At 43.2% G+C, this 21,657-nt stretch overlaps 1 protein-coding gene across 2 annotated transcripts; it reads left to right on the top strand.

Moving 5' to 3' along the window:
- The first annotated feature begins 6,709 nt into the window (after positions 1-6,709).
- Positions 6,710-18,931, top strand: LOC110522441 (tribbles homolog 2). Of its 2 annotated transcripts, none has more exons than XM_036976049.1 (3): positions 6,710-6,844; positions 10,438-10,730; positions 16,629-18,931. In XM_036976049.1, the coding sequence occupies exons 2-3, from the start codon at positions 10,576-10,578 to the stop codon at positions 17,095-17,097; spliced, it is 624 nt and encodes a 207-aa protein (XP_036831944.1). In that variant the 5' UTR covers positions 6,710-6,844; positions 10,438-10,575; the 3' UTR covers positions 17,098-18,931. The 2 variants fall into 2 exon arrangements, with proteins under 2 accessions (XP_036831944.1, XP_021456504.1); XM_021600829.2 differs by having other exon boundaries at positions 6,730-8,088.
- The last annotated feature ends 2,726 nt before the right edge of the window (positions 18,932-21,657 follow it).

Below are 21,657 nucleotides of genomic sequence, written 5' to 3'. Positions count from 1 at the left end.
TTGTGTTGTAATTCAATTTGACCAGCCTCTGTCCCAAACAGTTCACAGAGGAGAGAAAGGCAGGTAAATATGACTCACATCTCTCTCTGTCTCTCTCCATCTCCCTCTCTCACATTCTCAGGTGAAATCAGTTGTGCAGTTCCTACGAGGGCACGAGGCCTGGGACAGAATGTGACAGACATACAACTATGTACCCATCCTCCCAAAAAACTATTTTCCACTCAGTTGAAAGTGACAGCCGTTGTAACTGCTCTGCCCAATAGACTAATTCACAGCTAAAACATATGAGTTACAGCAAGGTCTGAGTCATGGATCTTACCCATGGATGACTTCTGAGGGTTGATTTCATGCAACCAGAGACTAAGAGATGCATAGGGGATGGGGCGGAGTGAGAACATATATTTTTCACCCAGTCGAAATGACAATTGAGAATGCCTATGACAAGTTCTGAATTGAAAAAGGTGATAGGTACACAATGAGCTTATGCGCTATATGTGTGAAGGTAACACATTATTTTGATAGTCCATCTGTAGATGCTCTACAGACTATTAGTAACATTTTAACTAACTATCTACTAACCCTAGCAATAAACCCTAACCTTAATCCTTATTCTAACTACAAACTTAACCCTTACCTTAACTCTAACCTTAACCCTGACCCCAACCCGTATTCTAAACTTTACCCTAACCCTAACCCTAGTAAGCAGTTGCTTATCAACAAATAGTCAGTTGCTTATCAACAGATAGTTTGTTGATAGTATGACCATCTGTAAAGCATCTACAGATGGACTATCTGGACGATCCAAATAAAGTGTGGCCTATGTGAATAATGTTGATGTACTGTAATTATGATAAATAAGGCCTGCTGAGGATATTCATCTTAGAAAGCTTTGTATTGTTACAAAGAAGTATCTGGGGTAGCCTGGACCGTAATATGTTTCACACCAACAACTTTGGCAGAATTATGAAAAATGTTGAATGTTTATATTCATTTGACCTCTTTTCTTCATGACGAGGAAGTAATATCTCGAATGCCAAATGCCTCTATGTTTTTTAGATGGTGGCTGGCTGACAGACAGCCTCTCTCTGTCTCCCTCCTTCCAACCTAGAGAGCAGGTTAGTGAGTCCCTGGACCCTCTCTTCCCCTCTCCCTCCATGGTCTCATGGGCAGAAATACCTCATGAGCTGTCGTACCCCATCAGAACCCAAAATATATGATTTTTTTACTCCAATGTTTGTAAACAAAGTAAATGTAAACTAACAATGTATAACTTCAAAACATGGTTAAAACTAATTTGATATTAATAGTTCCATCCATAGCTGTCTACAAATTTGAGTGGTTACATTTCTCCAGCCACAACCCTTAGCATTTTTCAGAAACAGTGGCGGGGAAATGTGTTGCTATTGTTTGAACTGCAGATTGCCTCTTTAACATTAGGGTTGAAAACTGGTCTAAATCTTAGGGGCAATTTCCTCCTATTCCTAGTGTGATGGGTAGTGAGCAAGGATGCTCCAGGGACTTGATTCAGAAGGGAGTCATCCTCACTGACCTTTGGAATCCTCTAGGGCAGATCTCACACACATGCGCTCCGAGGCACTGGGTAGGCCTGCCATTTATTTCTCCTCAGTACAATTGTGTTTAGAGAGCTAATGTGTTTCTGTGTTTTTTCTCATCTCGCTCCTCCTCTCTTCTCCTTTCCTCTCCTATAGGAAGGGATCAAACTGCAAGGGAATTGGTTAAAGTGTTTGCGGATTATTTTTCTATTTCATGCACATCTGCTCTGTTGTCATGGCTTAACAGAAACTATGGTGAAATCCAGCAGGATGTGTGTAGGTTGGGCCATAGCTCGGATGTTTGAAGTTGGAGTGGGTGGGCATGTAAATTCCAAGAGCATTTGGCTAGTGATAACTGATCCCCCAGTGATAACTGATCCCCCAGTGATAACTTATCCCCCAGTGATAACTGATCCCCCAGATAACTGATCCCCCAGATAACTGATCCCCCAGTGATAATTGATCCCCCAGATAACTGATCCCCCAGTGGTACCTGATCTCCCAGTGATAACTGATCCCCCAGTGATAACTGATCCCCCAGATAACTGATCCCCCAGTGATAACTGATCCCCCAGTGATACCTGATCCCCCAGTGATAACTGATTCCCCAGTGATACCTGATCCCCCAGTGATAACTGATCCCCCAGTGATAACTGATCCCCCAGATAACTGATCCCCCAGTGATAACTGATCCCCCAGTGATAACTGAATCCCCAGATAACTGATCCCCCAGTGATAACTGGTCCGCCAGTGATACCTGATGCCCCAAGTGATAACTGATCCCCCAGTGATAACTGAAACCAAAATGTACATGTTTACATGATCTGAATTCATTAGATGTGAATATGGTCTCTGATGTCTGTAAAGGACAAACAAAGCCTTTGTAAGATAATCTCTATGCAGGAATGATACACAGAATGAACCTAGGTGGGTGGGAGCAGTGGCATGCAGTGCATATTGGAGCAGGCCATACATACACACACACACACACACACACACACCACATTATATGATAGCGTGTGGGTGCATGGCCTTCAGCAGCTGCCAACCACCACCAATGATATAGAAGAGGCCTCTGTGTGAAAAATACATGTAGCGTGGGTTTAGTCAGGCATGGCTGTAGCCTTCCAATGAGAAATAATGGAGAATATCCTTCCTCATAATACTGTGTGGAATCCTTTCTGCAGTTCTATAGTTGACAGTATGCAACATGAACACTGCTATCTGTCTCCCTCCCATGCAGCTGCAGGCTTTTCTTAAATGCCCATGGTACTTGCCTACTGAGCAGCAAGAGGAACTGCCCCACCCTGCTCAAAGACTCTGCTCAAACCCTACACCCCAACCTGTGTACTCCATTCTGTCACCTCTGGTCTCTTGGCCCTCCCACTCTCTGTCCTGGCAGTCCAATGGTGGAACCAGCATCCACCTGCAACTAGGACAGCAGAGTCCCTGCCCATCTTCCGAAAACATCTGAAACTCTACCTCTTCAAAGAGTATCTTCAATCTTAAATAATCCCACAGTGCACCCCCCCCCCCCAAAGAGTATCTTCAATCTTAAATAATCACACAGTGCACCCCCCCAAAGAGTATCTTCAATCTTAAATAATCCCACAGTGCACCCCCCCCAAAGAGTATCTTCAATCTTAAATAATCCCACAGTGCACCCCCCCCAAAGAGTATCTTCAATCTTAAATAATCCCACAGTGCACCCCCCCCCCCCAAAGAGTATCTTCAATCTTAAATAATCCCACAGTGCACCCCCCCCAAAGAGTATCTTCAATCTTAAATAATCCCACAGTGCACCCCCCCCAAAGAGTATCTTCAATCTTAAATAATCCCACAGTGCACCCCCCCAAAGAGTATCTTCAATCTTAAATAATCCCACAGTGCACCCCCCCCAAAGAGTATCTTCAATCTTAAATAATCCCACAGCAACCCCCCCCCCCCACACACACACACACAATAAAAAGCCATTTGTGAACTAACTTGACTTTTTACCCTCCTTTCTTAGCTCTGACTTTGCTGATATCTACTTAATTAAGGAAAAATGTACTTACCATGATTGTGATATGTGGTTCTCCCACCAAGCTGTTTTAAGAGGAATGTAAATCGCTCTGGATAATAGCGTGTGCTAAATGACTAAAATGTAAATGCCCCACATTCCGACATGGAATTGCTCAATCTTGTTCTCAGACCTCCTTCCTTGAAATAGCTTGACTGGTGCGTAAAACCCGCAAATTCAGACAAACAAAATGGTGTAATGGGTCACACACTCGTGTCACGCACAGGCCCACCCACCATAGAAACTAGTAGGACAGATCATCAGTAACGCTTTATCACATGTTTTAAACATCAAATGACCTGCTGTTCAGGCCCCTTGCTTTTTAAAATCTTTACTAACGACCTGCCACTGGCTTTGAGTAAGGCCAGTGTGTCTATGTATGCGGATGACTCAACACGATACACGTCAGCTACTACAGCAACGGAAATGACTGAAACCATTAACAAAGAGCTGCAGTTCGTTTCAGAATGGGTAGCAAGGAATAAGTTAGGCCTAAATATTTCCAAAACGAAAAGCATTGTACTCGGGACAAATCATTCACTAAACCCTAAACCTCAACTACATCTCGTAATGAATAATGTGGAAATTGAGCAAGTTGAGGTGACTAAACTGCTTGGAGTAACCCTGGATTGTAAACTGTCATAGTCAATACATGTTGATACAACGGTAGCTAAGATGGGGAAAAGCCTGTCCGTAATAAAGTGTTACTCTACCTTCTTAACAGCACTATCAACAAGGCAGGTCCTACAGGCCCTGGTTTCTACCTTCTTAACAGCACTATCAACAAGGCAGGTCCTACAGGCCCTGGTTTCTACCTTCTTAACAGCACTATCAACAAGGCCCTGGTTTCTACCTTCTTAACAGCACTATCAACAAGGCAGGTCCTACAGGCCCTGGTTTCTACCTTCTTAACAGCACTATCAACAAGGCAGGTCCTACAGGCCCTGGTTTCTACCTTCTTAACAACACTATCAACAAGGCAGGTCCTACAGGCCCAGGTTTTGTCGCACCTGGACTACTGTTCAGTCGTGTGGTCAGGTGCCACAAAGAGGGCCTTGGGAAAATTGCAGTTGACTCAGAACAGGGCAGCATGGCTGGCCCTTAACACAGATAACTAACATTAATGACATGCATGTCAATCTCTCATGGCTCAAAGTGGAAGAGAGATTGACTTCCTCATTACTTGTTTTTGTAAGAGGTGTTGACAAGCTGAAGGTACCAAGCTGTCTGTTTAAAATACTAGCACACAGCTCTGACACCCATGCACACCCCACAAGACATGCCACCAGAGGTCTCTTCACAGTCCCCAAGTCCAGAACAGACTATGGGAGGTGCACAGTACTACATAGAGCAATGACTACATGGAACTCTATTCCACATCAGGTAACTGATGCAAGCAGTAGAATCAGATTTAAAAAGCAGGTACAAATACACCTTATGGAACAGCGGGGCCTGTGAAGTAACACAAACATAGGCACAGACACATGCATACACACACATGCTAACTATACACACATAAACATGGATTTTGCATTGTAGATCTGTGGTAGTGGAGTACGGGCCTGAGGGCACACACGTAGTGTGTTGTGAATTCTGTAATAAATGGATTGTAATATTTGTATATTTGTATAATTGCCTTAATTTTGCCAGACCCCAGGAAGAGTAGCTGCTGCCAAGGCAGGAGCTAATAGGAATCCATAATAAACCCCAGGAAGAGTAGCTGCTGCCAAGGCAGGAGCTAATAGGAATCCATAATAAACCCCAGGAAGAGTAGCTGCTGCCAAGGCAGGAGCTAATAGGAATCCATAATAAACCCCAGGAAGAGTAGCTGCTGCCAAGGCAGGAGCTAATAGGAATACATAATAAACCCCAGGAAGAGTAGCTGCTGCCAAGGCAGGAGCTAATAGGAATCCATAATAAACCCCAGGAAGAGTAGCTGCTGCCAAGGCAGGAGCTAATAGGAATCCATAATAAACCCCAGGAAGAGTAGATGCTGCCAAGGCAGGAGCTAATAGGAATCCATAATAAACCCCAGGAAGAGTAGATGCTGCCAAGGCAGGAGCTAATAGGAATCCATAATAAACCCCAGGAAGAGTAGCTGCTGCCAAGGCAGGAACCAATGGGGATCCATAATAAACCCCAGGAAGAGTAGCTGCTGCCAAGGCAGGAACCAATGGGGATCCATAATAAACCCCAGGAAGAGTAGCTGCTGCCAAGGCAGGAACCAATGGGGATCCATAATAAACCCCAGGAAGAGTAGCTGCTGCCAAGACAGGAACCAATGGGGATCCATAATAAACCCCAGGAAGAGTAGATGCTGCCAAGGCAAGAACCAATGGGGATCCATAATAAACCCCAGGAAGAGTAGCTGCTGCCAAGGCAGGAGCTAATAGGAATCCATAATAAACCCCAGGAAGAGTAGCTGCTGCCAAGGCAGGAACCAATGGGGATCCATAATAAACCCCAGGAAGAGTAGCTGCTGCCAAGGCAGGAGCTAATAGGAATCTATAATAAACCCCAGGAAGAGTAGCTGCTGCCAAGGCAGGAGCTAATAGGAATCCATAATAAACCCCAGGAAGAGTAGCTGCTGCCAAGGCAGGAGCTAATAGGAATCCATAATAAACCCCAGGAAGAGTAGCTGCTGCCAAGGCAGGAGCTAATAGGAATCCATAATAAACCCCAGGAAGAGTAGCTGCTGCCAAGGCAGGAGCTAATAGGAATCCACAATAAATACAAATAGAAATGACTGAATGTAATGCATTACCTGGCAGATCAGCCAATATCTCAAATCATGCAATAGGCAGCCACGGTGGTATTCAGTAGCCTACCCCGCTGGTTAGAAAATGTTTCCAAATATTTACATGAATGGCATTTCTATAGGGAAATGTATGTTCACCACCCCACCAATTAACATCAAAGCCAATTAACATTAGATCCATGTAGTGTACATGCTGCTCACATGACTGCTATATTACTGTAGAGCTAACGGTAATTGTGTTAGGCATCGGCAGGCAAACCAATGGGGTTCCTCTCTGTATGTGTGTGTATGTGACGTAAGGGAGGCGGGTCGGGGGCAGGTCTGTGTGTAGCCTATGCGTATGTGTGTAAGCGAATGTGTGTGTGAGTGTGGAAGCCTATCCGCCAGGCAGTCGGCTCCTGCGCTGAGGAAAGGTGTGTGTTAAGCGGCTGACCTCGCACTGAATGGACTAGCTAGATTTTTCGCAGCCACGTAAGTACACACCACCGCCGGAGAGGATGTCTTGCTGAATCAAGCGAAAGGCCTTGGAAAGTCGGCCATCCTTTACTTCCAGCAGCTGAAACAGCCGGCAAAAGTTCCTTTGGATTCAAAAACGAATTCGTCGCAAAGGACATCCACTTCCGAACACTACAAAGGTCTTTGAATTCTGGATGGTTTTCTCTCTCCATATTTGGTCGATGGCAATCCCCGAAGCTCGCTGCATGGACATTATGTGTTAAACGAACAAGGACCGTATGACACTGACCTGGTAGCTATAAAGCAATAGCATTGCTTTTGCTATCAAGAATTAATGTTGATTTACATATAGGCCTACCGTAGTTTGCAACCTCGGTGCGTTTTTAACCGCGGTTACTTTGTATCTTCTCTGTCTGCAAGGTATTTTCGGAAACGTGTGATGTAATTCAATGAATCGCAAGTCTAGCGGGCTATTTGTGTGCTTATATTTAATCTAGTAGTGCAATCATCATTACAAAACTGCAATCGGTAGGATTTGAGTGTTTCCTTTGTTGCAAATCGGCATTGCTGTCTCTCGCACTCTGGTAAAGCGTTTATGCTCAAATTCAGCACTATCTTTTGTGCAAAGGGCTGCCGTGCGTCACGGTGCAGTGAACAATGCTTTTGTTTTAGTCCCATAGCTGGGTAGATAAAGGAAATATATTGCAAACGTTCTCTGAGAATTGCTTATTTCATTACATGTATTACATATGAGCCCTCCAATAGTAGCCTCGCCTACAGATAAGAGTTTGACATAACCTACTTATTACATTGTAATAGGTGCACTTGCAAGGGTAGCACAACATATAATCTAGCTTTATATTTTTTAAAGGGCAGCAACAAAGTACAGGACCACTACAACCACTCTATTTTCTCAAGTTTACAACCCAAAGTGCCGTCAAAGAGAAGACAACCGGATAGTTTGGCAGTATTAGGGAATCCTGATGAACATACAAATATCTAATCCCATCAACATCTCGCGTTATGGGAGATCACGGCACAAAACGACCGATTTTGAGGAGTTAGGCCTATCTTGTTTGAGGACTACAGAATCCAGCCAGAGTTTCAGCCCTAACCTAGGATCCCCTAGCCCCCCCGAAACACCAGATTCCTCCCACTGTATCTCCTGCATCGGTAACTACCTACTCCTCGAGCCCTTGGAGGGGGATCACGTTTTCAGGGCCGCCCACCTGCACACCGGGGAAGAGCTCGTATGTAAGGTGGGTCCTCTAAGTGTTTTTATAGGCCATTGAGTTGATTGACGGGCGCATTAGTCATAGAGAGAATGCAGCAGATACATTGTCGCGAACGTTACATCATGAACATTCCATTCATCTCGAGCAGATAACGCTGGAGCCTAACCATAAAACACCATATTTGGTCAATCTACCAGTCCCACACACAGGTTTAATATAGCTAGAATAGAACTGTAGCACTATGATAAACATGACCTTGCTCACAAAACAGCCATCTACACTGAACAAAAATATAAACGCAACATGTAAAGTGTTGGTCCCATGTTTCATGAGTTGAAATACAAAATCCCATAAATGTTCCATATGCACAAAAAGTGTGTGTGGGGGGGGGGGGGGGGGTGTGCTGAGTTGTATTGCTGTCTGTAATAAAACCCTTTTTGTCGGGAAGAACTAATTTGATTGGCTGGACCTGGCTCCCCAGTTGGTCTATGCCCACCCATGGCTGCAACCCTGGTCAATCATGTGAAATCCATAGATAAGTCCATAGATAAGGGCATTATTTATTTATTTCAATTGACTGATTTCCTTATATGAACTGTAACTCACAAAAAAAAAATGAAATTGTTGCACGTTGCGTTTATATTTTTATTCAGTATGGATAGAGCCATAACAGTAGTTACACGTTTATAGCTGTAGGCGTTCTGGGTCGTTTTTGAATGCAAATTACGCACATAATCTCAAACAGGAAATAAATAATGCACTGTATACTAGCCCATGGAATTACCCGGTGTTGCTGCGAACTTTGTCTCCTGATATTTTATGCATGAATTGGAAATGGATACGACTGAAAGAGTAATGGAAAAAGTTAATGGAGTGCAAAGCAGGCAGCTCAGCTTGCGCGTGTCTCGAGAGTTGTATGGGTCGGGATGATGTAACGTTGACAAAGGAGTGAGTAATCACGCACCATGCACGCTCCATACTCTCCCAAACTCATAGTACATAATAGCACTACCAACGCCTTTGTTCCTCGTAAAAAAATTTTTTTTTAAAGGTTTTCCTCATTCTCATGTACTCTGCTTAATTCACTACCAGAATAACACACTATTTCCTACTGTAAATGGATGTTATGTAGAATCTTGTTTAAGTGTTTCTAGTGCAATATGAATATAATACATTTCATTGTAGTTAAATCTCAAACTCTGCATGTTGTTGTTTTTCTTATATACAGTAGCACACATATCACCAAAGGTTTGAAAGATGCAGTAGGCAGATGGTTTTTCAAGTGCATAGGTCAACCTTTTGGCCTTTGTTCCCACCCCTGTATGGTACAGTATTAACTTAACTGTACAGTTTGATTATTGGAGCATTGGATACATGTACCATTCGGTACATTAAATGTTATGAACCTGGCCTGATTAACAGAAATGTTAGGTTAAAAGCACACATGCCCCACAGGAACACAGTCCTAGAGTATGACCCTAAACTTTGTCACAGTGAAAGGAGTAGGCTAGGACCATGGTCTTTGGCACTGCAAAGCAAACTATATATATATATATATATATATATATATATATGTAGCACAGGAGGTTGGTGTCACCTTAATTGGGGAGGACGGGTTCATGGCTGACAGCATTCCACTGAGCGGAATCAGTGGAATGGTATCAAACACATGGTTTCCTTGTGTTTGATGTCATTCCATTTACTCCATTCCAGCCATTATTATGAGCCGTCCTCCCCTCAGCAGCCTCCACTGATAAAGAAAAACCCTTGAATGAGTAGGTGTTCTATAACTTTTGACCAGTAGTGTATATATGCCTTTCATTTTTACTACCGAGCAACATCAAAGAGATACATTTGTGATCTCAGAATTGACAGTTTACTACCAATGTGTATTAGTAAACCCCAGCTACAATTGTAGACCTTGAGAAGCACATGCACACACACAATGCAGGGTGAGACAGAGCCTGCTGCTCTCTAACTGTTTATGTACTTGGGCAATGGCGGCGAAGTTACAGAATCTTCATATTCAGATAGAAAAGTATGCATGCAGAATATGGAATGGTCACCATGTAGCTCTATGGTTTTACCTTTCTATCTGCAGCAGCATTCTAAATGTTGCAGCCCATGGAATTAACATTGGTCTAAAGGTTCTGGAGCCCTGGGGGGTGTAGGCATGTTCAGTAAGGTGAAGCGTTCAGAACTTGGTGAATTATAGAGCTTACACCATTCCCTATTCTACACGATGATAGACAATCACATCCGTTCTAGTCTACACAATGTGCTGAACAATGACTATCATCTCCATTGGATACTAAACTCTCTCCCTCCCTTTCTACCCACCCCCTCCCTCTCTCTCTCCCGCCGCCTCTCCAGGTGTTTGAGATCGGCATTTACCAGGAGTCCCTGGCGGCCTACTTCTCCCTGGGCAGACATGAGCACATCAACCAGGTGGTGGAGGTCCTGCTGGGGGAGAAGCGGGCCTACGTCTTCTTCGAGAGGAGCCACGGAGACATGCACTCCTTCGTCCGTACCTGCAAGAAGCTGCGTGAGGACGAGGCCGCCAGACTCTTCCGTCAGATAGCCTCAGCAGTGGCACATTGCCATGACAACGGCGTGGTTCTCCGGGACCTCAAGCTGAGGAAGTTTGTCTTCAGGAACGAGGACAGGTGAGGAAGAGGACAGTGTGAGGAGGGGTGATGGATGGGAGGGGAAGAAAGGAATGAGTCTCTCACCTTATGCTCTTTGTAAATAGATATGAGTGTACATAACCCTACAGTAACTCTTTACATTAAGTTACACTGTGTAGTAACACTGTAATTACTACAGTAAGATATTGTTGTAACATAGTTATGGAGTTGAGTAGTTTATATTTAGATCGGAGGTTACCATATTGAAGGTACCCAATATAACTAGGAGTACACACACACGAATGTGACTTGGGGACAACCAGGGAGACTGCTGGATACAGTTCAGGGCCCATGCCAGCCAGCCGAACTGCTGTTAAACTGGTGGACAGTGACAGCAGAGATGCCAGGATTAGAGTTGTCTGACAGATGTTCAATTAGGGTGGGATTTACCATGTAAGGCTGTGACACAGAGTAATGAATCAGTGCTCCAGACATCAGCTCGAACAGGGTTTAGTATATACAGACCCCTGGTGGTGGACTGTTGATATTGCAGCCTATTAGGCGCAAACAGAATCAATATAGGTTTTATAACCTATTTTGCTGCAGAGATAGAAGCCAATTAATCAGACCAACATTTCTGTGTGTTCCACATTTATCATTATAATGTTTCAGGAGAACACTGATTAAAACATATTCTGATGCTGCTTTTTTAACTGACCCTGTCAAAGCAACCATTTGCTGTTACTGGGGAGATCTGAGCCTGTTCGCCACCTCATTCAGCCTGGCACTGACTGGATGCTCTCTATCTCAATGCCCCAGCCTAGACACACAATGACCTAAGGTCAGCTTGGTGTGCTCTCCTCCAATGGTTAAGGTTACATTTGGTGAAGGGCAAGCTGATCCTAGATCTATGCAGGACCTCATTCTGCTCCTATGGCAGAAGTCCAACCTGGCAGTGGTGTAGATAGATACCCTGTATCCAAAGTTCCCTCAATTTTTTTCTCCAGCGCTGAGCAAAGAAAATGCATCTCATAACATTGTATCATGGAAATATCTGTTCTATCATTCAGTCTACAGTAGCAGCCAATGTGTGGTGTTCAATGTAGATCTACATTCCATGAGACTTTAGAAAAAAACATGCAGGGCTTGACATTAACCTGTTTATCCAGTTGTTTATCAAACAAGGAGGTGACTGAACATGTTGGTGTGTTGTTTGATGCAAGAAACCACTTTACAAAAGAAATTGCGTTATTATTCTCATACCATTATTACAGAGAATAAGACAAATTATGCTTTCTTCTGCCTATTGGCTACACGCTTATTCAAGCCTGTCTCAAAATACAACACTTTAAGACAAAACTCACTTTTCAAAGAAATGTACACGTTTTGTGCTCTTGTAGGAAGCAATCGATCCCCTATTGCTGACTACAAATGATATATCTGGGCTAATAACTCACTAACTAGCAAAGGATATTAACTAAATATTCACACGTGTCTACATGCAGCTCTCACTTTGATCTCAAAACAAGCGCATCTACTCACGACCACTCATGCTGTAAATATAGATCCATATATTGCTATGGTCTGTTTGATTATAGGCCTACTGCAGCTCTGATTGGTTATGTCGCTACAGTTTGTGTAGAGTACGGGCTGAATAATGCATGTCAATACAATAAAATCCTACTCCGATGTGTTTTGTCTACAACAAATTATCTTGCATAGTTAGTTTTGTTTCAGTATTATGCATTGAAAGTGGCTAATATTGCGTTGATTCGATCACAGTTGCCACAGTAAAGGGAACGTTAATAGTGTTAAGGAAAACTCTAGAACAGCGGTCACCAACCTTTTCTGAGTCAAAATGCAAGCCGAGATCTTCCGCTCAGATTTGTTTTTAACATTACTTTTTTTTTTTAACTACGCCTATGCAACATTGACCAATTAAAAACAGTACTGTAGTACTGTAGTAATGTTTGTTCAGTAAGCTATAGGCCCAATATATTATCACCGCATACTGGCTTTCCTTGAATTGCCCTGCCAATGCATTGTTGTTCGGGCCATTTGTTTTAAATTATATACTTTTTTTTGAGGCAGGCTTTATGATCACACCATTAATAGATCTGTTGTTGTACTACTTGTGAGGTACGGCTGTTGTTGTACTACTTGTGAGGTACGGCTGTTGTTGTACTACTTGTGAGGTACGGCTGTTGTTGTACTACTTTTGAGGCACGGCTGTTGTTGTACTACTTGTGAGGCACGGCTGTTGTTGTACTACTTGTGAGGCACAGCTGTTGTTGTACTACTTGTGAGGCACGGCTGTTGTTGTACTACTTGTGAGGTACGGCTGTTGTTGTACTACTTGTGAGGTACGGCTGTTGTTGTACTACTTTTGAGGCACGGCTGTTGTTGTACTACTTGTGAGGCACGGCTGTTGTTGTACTACTTGTGAGGCACGGATGTTGTTGTACTACTTTTGAGGCACGGCTGTTGTTGTACTACTTGTGAGGCACGGCTGTTGTTGTACTACTTGTGAGGCACGGCTGTTGTTGTACTACTTTTGAGGCACGGCTGTTGTTGTACTACTTTTGAGGCACGGCTGTTGTTGTACTACTTGTGAGGCACGGCTGTTGTTGTACTACTTGTGAGGCACGGCTGTTGTTGTACTACTTGTGAGGCACGGCTGTTGTTGTACTACTTGTGAGGCACGGCTGTTGTTGTACTACTTGTGAGGCACGGCTGTTGTTGTACTACTTGTGAGGCACGGCTGTTGTTGTACTACTTGTGAGGCACGGCTGTTGTTGTACTACTTGTGAGGTACGGCTGTTGTTGTACTACTTGTGAGGTACGGCTGTTGTTGTACTACTTTTGAGGTACGGCTGTTGTTGTACTACTTTTGAGGCACGGCTGTTGTTGTACTACTTGTGAGGCACGGCTGTTGTTGTACTACTTGTGAGGCACGGCTGTTGTTGTACTACTTGTGAGGCACGGCTGAGTGAGCATACATTGAAATAATTCACTTTTCATTTTTATTTTACTGGGTTGATGGGGCATACATCTGATGGTCAGTTTCAGCGGTCCGCCTCTCAACATCCCTCCGCTGTCCCTTCCCTCCACTGACACTGACCAAAAAGGGACACTGTCTTCCAGCTGATGGCAAAACTAGAGTTGCACCGCATTATTTCTGCCTCGTGCACAAATTCACTATGAGAAAAGTGAAATATTCCTCAATATTAAAAAAGACCCAAGCTTCTAATAATAACATTGCAAGCCTATAGATACACTTTCTTACTCATTCATTACTGTTGTAGCGCTGAGTGGAAATAGGAAGAACACACATTTATGGTTTTTAAAAGTGTTGAATACAAAGTGTTAACAGTGCTGAGTAAGAACATGAACATGAAGTCACTCCTAAAAACAGCAGCTCTTTGCTGTACTCGTTGACAGTCTCTCTCTAGTCATGGTTTTAAATGTTTTGAAATCTCACAGTATCAACTTTGCTGTAGTTTTCTTTTATGCCTGCCACGTTACTGCAGACACAGTAATCTGTGGTGCACAGTAAGCCTATAGTGACCTTGATTTGCTCTCTGGGCCCGCCGGGAAGGCAGAGTTTGTACCTTCAGACACATGAAATGGTTCAGATTGGCAACAGTTCACCTACCCAGCACGCAGGGCAGCTGAATCAAGTGCACCTACCGCCAACAGCCCGAAGGGAAAAACAAGGAATCCAAGGCTTTATTGTTGGGTTTTTTACAGAAATGTTTGCCAATCGACTAGGAATGGCATGGAGATCGACGTGACCACTGCTCTAGAAAGTTGAGTGAAGTTCAATCTCGTGCTTCTCTCTGTGGGCTGATATTTCTGCACGGCAGTCCCTGCGAGCTGCGCGGCAGTCTCGGGGCGGGGGCGCAGTTTAGAGGAAAAATTCCCTGTATCTTTGTGCATTTGTGGCAGTATCACCCTCTGGCTCTGCTCATGGAAAAGGGAAGCTGAGCTAACTGCCACACTTATCTAATAGCAGTCTAACGACCATGGCTGCCATGACAGGACCTACCAAGGTGGGATGTCAAAACCTCCACTGAATGATTGATGGGGGCAGAGGGGGGTTAGGAGAGAAATTGTGGGGTGGGGGGTCAGGGTCTAGGGGTGCATCTAATTCTAAGTGACTTTCTTCCTCTCCTCCTATCCTTATATCCTCTCCTGCATCCGCACCGATCTGAAAACAAGCTAGCACGAGATTATAACATTTTGTAAAAGTTGAAAGCAGTGGTAGGCAACCAGGAATCTGCTTCACCTATCCAGCTCTTTCGAATCAGTGTAGATGAAGGAAAGGAGACGAGGAGACTGGAGAGGAAGCCATTTCAGGCAATTCAGAGTCACCCTAGCCAAAAGCCAAGTCCCAGAGCTTCAGTGAATGGAAGGCCAGAGAAGGGAGCGAGAGAGAGAGAGAGAGAAGCTACCCGGTAAGGTGATATGGCCACAGCAGTTTATGGTGACAGACTGGGCGACCTGCTTATGTCATCGTGGCTGGATTGACCTATCACTGCCTCCCAGGAAAGGTTATAGGTCATAGGTCATACTGGCTGGGAATCCACTGCGGTGTCAGCCAGGAGAGATCTGGAACCCAACCTTCTACAAGCACTGTCGTTGGTGTTCTAATTCATTTTTAACATCATTATGTGGGTCATACTTAACATGAGATGCTATGTAAGCAGTATTAAGAATTATGTCAGCCCCACTATCCTAATGGCTGCTTAGAGAGATTGCTGACTTCTATGTTGCATGCAGCTCTTTAAGTGATATTTACAAACAGGCTGCTTACAAAGGTTTCTAGCGTCCTGATTGAGGCAATACATTGATTGAATACTCCGAACTATCTGAAATCAAACAAGTGAACAGGACGGTACAAAACCCCACAATTAACAGAGTCAGGCCGTAGCAAAAATCAGTGCATGTGTGTGGGTGCACGTGTCACAGACAGTAAAGAGATATTTTCTGAATAGGAATTAGCCACTGCTGCAGCTCTGTTCTTCTCCTCCTCAATTAAAATGGATGAGGTGTGTGTGTGTGTGTGTGTGTGTGTGTGTGTGTGTGTGTGTGTGTGTGTGTGTGTGTGTGTGTGTGTGTGTGTGTGTGTGTGTGTGTGTGTGTGTGTGTGTGTGTGTGTGTGTGTGTGTGTGTCTTTAACAGCCCCTCACACTTCCACAGACACGCACTCACACACAGATGGAGACACTTTAGGCGGCGCTTCATAAGTGTCCCTTTCTCATCATCTGTGTGTAGGGTCTGTGTACCCTGGGCCACTCCAGAGCCCTCATCAGTCATGATGTCCCTGAACAACCCATCATTATGATCAGCAGCTTTCACAAAACCATGGCTGTGATGGTCTGCTTTGAAAAGAGACTTCGTGGTTCTCTGTTAAAAGGCACTGATGATGATAAGGTTTTTGACTTTTGATTCCCATTTTCAAACTGTTCTTACCGCACGCTGACTCAAGGCCGCTGAACTGAAGTCTTCCATAATGGTTGCTCTTTGTTGGGCTGGAGAGGCCTATTGAATCAGTTGGGTTATTTATAGGCTGACTGGCAGGCTGCACTGCTCTTATCACTGTGAATGGAAATGTTAGCTGTACTGTAAGCCCCAGGCATTATGTAATCCACTTCATTTAAAGTCCAAAGCTATGGATCTAAAACATACGGATGATGTCCATCACAATGATTTATAATGCCCTCCCACTAGAAGAGGGCAACCGCTTACTGTAATCTTGAACCATGCGGCAGTAGCATTTCTATACTCACAATGTTCTTTTGATTTTTTGAAAATGGGTCATTGTCCATTGATTTAACATATCGGTTATATAATTTTTGTATTTAGTCACCCTCCTGTAATAAGAGGATTCTGAGTATTAATATTTGTTTGTTGTTGGTTCTTGTCTCCCTCCAGGAGCCTTTTGAAGCTGGAGAGCCTAGAAGACACCTACATCCTGGAGGGCAATGATGACTCTCTGTCAGAAAAACATGGCTGCCCTGCCTACGTCAGCCCCGAGATCCTCAACGCCAGCGGCAGCTACTCAGGCAAGGCGGCCGACGTCTGGTCCCTGGGCGTCATGCTCTACACCATCCTGGTGGGCCGCTACCCCTTCCACGACGTAGAACCCAGCTCCCTGTTCAGTAAGATCCGCCGGGGCCACTTCAGCATCCCAGAGAACCTGACGCCCAAGGCCAAGTGTCTGATCCGGAGCATCCTCCGCCGGGAACCCGCAGAGCGCCTCACGTCCCGGGAGATCCTGGAGCACCCCTGGTTCTTATCCTCCGGGGCAGCAGGTGGCGCTATGGTCCAGGGGAGAGGGGAGCAGGAGCAGACTGTGCCCGAGGTGAACATGGAGGAGGAGCTGGATCAGTTCTTCAGCTGAGAAGACAGGAAACAGTGAGCACAAAGGGAGGACTACGCCACAGAGCGGAACAAATGCGACATGCTCTGAAAGAGCCTAAAGGTAGATTAGTTGTTTAGCAGGTGAAACATTGTCACTCACAGAAAAGGTGTATCCATCTTTTTTTCTTTCCATTTCATGGAAAACCAACCTCGAGGCAGAGCCAGGTGGCGATTGGTGTATTAACATAATTGGGGGCGGGACTTCTGTTAAGAGGGGTTGCCGCCACTGGACATGCAAGTCACAAACAATGTAGCAAACATTATCTTTTGTTGTTCGTTTTTTTAAGTGGTGCTTTTAAAAGTAGAGACATACACCATGTTGTGACGCTGCAAAAAGCACGAAGGGACAAAAACCTCAGCCAAGGAGAACAAGAACACCACTCCTCTATGCGCTCTCACACATCCAGGTAGAAGTTACCCACTAACCAAAGATCTAGGATCAGATCACATAACCCTCAATCCTCACCTTAACCATTATGAGGATTAAACAATATCTGACCCTGGACCTGTGGTCAGGGCCAACTTCTACCTCCTCTGTTCCAACAATCATCAGGACAGATGACCTCATTTTTGTTTTGTCACTCAGTGTTTGTCTCTCATTACCTAAGATGACCTTTGAACCTAGGTTATAAAGCTCTTTCATTGACATAGTATATGGATACTGACTAAACTATTTTAATGTCTTCAGAAATGTGTGTACTTCATCATCTTTTTCTGTGTAGCCTTATTTCTCTCCCCCACTCATCATGTGCATTTCTTTAAAAAAAACTATCTTCCACCACCATCAATTTGTCATTTAATAATAAGGCTATGTTTTAAGTCTGATATCACCTTGTTGTATTAAGCTATTCCATTAAATTATTAATGCTGCTTTGATATCTTCTGCTTAACCTTCATTTGTAACCTCCCTCTCCCGTTATGCCTCCACTAATGGCATAATGCACTTGATTTGTTTAGGTTAGGTTAGGTGAACAATCAATTCCACCTCTCTAGACTCTCATTCTCTATTTAAGTTTAGCTTTTCATTTGTAGGAGAGGAAAACTTAACATTTTATTTAAATTGTAACAACAGTATAAATATAAATATATATATATTTAAAAATAAAAAAAATTGCAGGGTTTTTCTTTTTCAGAGATTCCTTTTTCATGTATATTAAAGGCAATAGTTTGGACACAGGACATGATGGGAAAAAGTCTGTCCAAAGTTTTTAGAATAAACAATTCAACTTTTGTGCCAGTATTTCTCTGCCCCCACCACCCATGCCAACTTCGGTCACCCCTTAATATATTTTATTTTGAACTTGACACCAGTTATTAAACAATACCATCACAGTAACATGGTCTGCAGTAGCCCATGTTCATTTTCTACTGCCTGCGTAGGTCCTGTAAAACTGTCCTGTTCTGAATGGGTACCAGTGGACATGTTTTGTCGTATCTCAATGTTACTTGAATTGGTGTTTTTATTAACTAGTCCTTGGCATGCACCCTATGAATGCTATAGCCTGCCTAGCAGGGTGAAACAAAATAAGCTTCTTTTTTTTTATAAAAGTCAAAACACAAGTGAAAATGTTATCAGAAATGTGCTATTTTGAGTCACTTTTAAAACTGACTATTGCTTTTATTTTGTTTCGTAGAATGAGCTGCCCTTATTTGCATTGGTGCTGATTTGGTGCTAATGCTTAGAAGTCCTCTTGTTTTTGTTTTGGAGGGGAGTGGTGCATGGTGGGAATTCTGCCTCGGATGTTCTGATTGTAAAATGTAATAGATTTTGGTGTTTTGTCCAAATTAATTCAGTAAATAAATTGTGAACTGCACATTTGGTTTGATTATTCTCCTAGCACACCTTAGATATGGATTCTTCATAACACTATTCCTCTGTATATTTTTACACAAGCCCCCTTATGGATATTACAAAGTGCTGTCTATCAGGGAATTCATAATGTCTAAAGAAAAATAAATGCTCAGGAAGGCCTCAGTGATAACATCTTCACTTTACTGGAGTACAGTATAGTATGACCACTTCAAACATCTTTGGCTGAGGAGCACCTAAACACACTCCAGAATGTCTCAATGCTTAAAGGAAATGAGAACACCAAACCACTATTTTGATATTTGTTTCATTAGTCCACTGTTGATACAGTCCCAAAATGTTTTGCATGTCAATAATCAAGTTTTCAAGACATAAAACTTTGAAAATACAGAAAGTGTCACTATATGATCATTTTTGAGTGGTAAGCTTCTTTGAATGAGAAGTTTACCCCAAATCCAGAAACTCCCAATTGATTCCATACATTTAAATAAGTTTAGTAGAGTTTGCCCCCCCCCCCCCCCCCCTCTCCGTGAAGTGCTGTACTGAAACAGCTGCAAAAATGGTTCATGTTGCCAGTGAATTCATGATTCAGAAATCCACAGTTTGGACAAACTAGTTAACTAGTGAAAGCGTATGGCCGAATTAGCCATTTTTATTAAAAGTACTATCGGTTTTGAGTTTAAAAAATTGTTAATTTCCACCTAAAACATTTGAGATGAATTCATATCATTATTTTATGTAGCTGACTACCATAGCAGCAGAGCTGGTGCGAAAGTTGATAGAGTTAGGCCTACAGCAGGTAGAGATAGTTATGCAAAGGGGGAAAAAGAGATGTCAGCAAGAACAAGTTAGTGTTCGGTCCCTGGCTGCACTTTACCTATGTTGTTGTTTTTTTCACACTGCTTTGCTTTATCTTGGTCAGGTTGCAGTTGTAAATGAGAACTTGTTCTCAACTGGTTAAATAAAGGTGAAATAAAATATAATAAAAATTGGCAACAGAGCAGAGTGAGGCCTCCATCCAGAAACGCCATGAGTCACGTGACACTTTTTTGCAGCTGTTCCAGTACAGCACTGGAGAGAGAGAGCGGGGGAGAGAGCAATCTCTACTGAACTACTAGTTTCAATGTATGGAATCATGAGGTAAACTTGATTTTGGGTAAACTTCTCCTTAAATGCTGAGCTCACAGTGTTAAATAACAGATCTAAGAATATCCCAACTAAGCTAAGTGTATTTGACCACAGACAATGCAACACACAATGTTGAGGTTTTCCACCTGTTAAACAGTACACTAGTTCTCTTCTTCAGATAGTATCCATCTGTAACACACAACCACCTTGTCTCATATAGCCTCTCTCTCAGGAGACAGTTATACCTGACAAACATAACCACTGTCCTCTAAAGTCACAGGTCAGAGAATTCTCTCAGCCTGTTGAGTAGACAGAGGAGGACAGACAGACACACTACAAATGTATCAAATGTTCTCTCTTTCCCAGTGTCCTGCAGCACAGACAGAAGGCATAGTTACTGAGGCGGCTACATTTGGCGGAAGCCCGCTGTCGGATGATCCAACAGATCTAGATTTAAAGGTTTATGGTGCTGGGGTCATTTTGTTGTGATCTGAGAGCAGATAAGGACAGAAAGGATAGAAACTATTTACCCTTGAATAACATTACAACTGTGACTGTGGTGCCCATCGCCTGGCTGACAGACAAGACATGTGTAATGAGATATTGAGATGCTTCTACCAGGCCATTAGTAAGGTCCTTTAGAAAAGTATGATTTTCACATTGTTCCCTCAACAAAACAATCCATTTGCGCTTTGCTATCAGATATGCACGGAATATATGTGGAAAAAGACTAAATTTCATCTCTTAACCTCCTCTCAACTTCGCAGATATTAGAAAAACAATCACACAATCATGTTAAAAGCTCTTCACTAAACCATTTCCTGGTAGTACTCTACCCCTGCAAGAGTTCCCAAAATACATTTTCTTTCAATTTCGCCATGGCAATATTTTTGATAGACCACCTGAGCGCTCCTTGCTTCTCTGATTGACCTCCTTCTCTCATTGAATCTCACTTCAGGAAAGCACTTCACATCTTATTTGTCCCTCTAGTGGTGAACATCATCTGGTGAGTGTGTGTTGTTGTTGGTGCTGCACCTGTCATGTCGTGCAGAGTAATCCTGATTAATGTCCATCGGATAAAGGAAAACGGGGCAACTGCTGTGGTATAGGCTGCAGATACAGACTCTCTGTCCGGATTAAACATACACAGACATGACTTATATGGGATGGCGATGCCCTCTCAATCACTTACCTAAGCATCATTTTATGACCATCAATTATTTTTTCTAGCAAATAGCCTTTTTCCATTGTCAACATTAGAGTATATAAGTATATTGTAGGCTACATTGAGGGTTATGAACTTATTGATTTCCTATAATTGATTATTAGACAAGGTTGGAATTATATTTATAGACAAGCAGAAACCTACAAATCCTGAAGATGTTCAGGATAATTTCTCACCAGTTTACACAGTGAAGTGCTACCAGCACATGGGTAAAGCATAACTGTGCTACTCTGCTCTCTGCTGGTGACTATAAAAACTATCATGTTTGAGTTATGTGTTGCATTTCTGAGAAGGTAGAAGCCAGACTCCCATCACAAGTAGATTCTTCCAGTTTACCAACAGAAGTTGCATGAACAACACTGCATACATACTGCCAT

Source organism: Oncorhynchus mykiss, chromosome 4, assembly GCF_013265735.2.
Source record: "Oncorhynchus mykiss isolate Arlee chromosome 4, USDA_OmykA_1.1, whole genome shotgun sequence".
Lineage (NCBI taxonomy): Eukaryota > Metazoa > Chordata > Actinopteri > Salmoniformes > Salmonidae > Oncorhynchus > Oncorhynchus mykiss.
The sequence above is the reverse complement of the archived record's forward strand: the minus strand, read 5'-3'. Positions and strand labels throughout refer to the sequence as shown.

What these genes read in the sequence shown, in the direction of transcription:
- LOC110522441 (XM_021600829.2), top strand. Translation starts at nt 7,813, where the DNA reads ATGAACATACAAATATCTAATCCCATCAACATCTCGCGTTATGGGAGA. An exon ending in GGGAAGAGCTCGTATGTAAG is followed by an intron (nt 8,089 to 10,437) that starts GTGGGTCCTCTA and finishes CCGCCTCTCCAG; the next exon opens with GTGTTTGAGATCGGCATTTA. An exon ending in GTCTTCAGGAACGAGGACAG is followed by an intron (nt 10,731 to 16,628) that starts GTGAGGAAGAGG and finishes GTCTCCCTCCAG; the next exon opens with GAGCCTTTTGAAGCTGGAGA.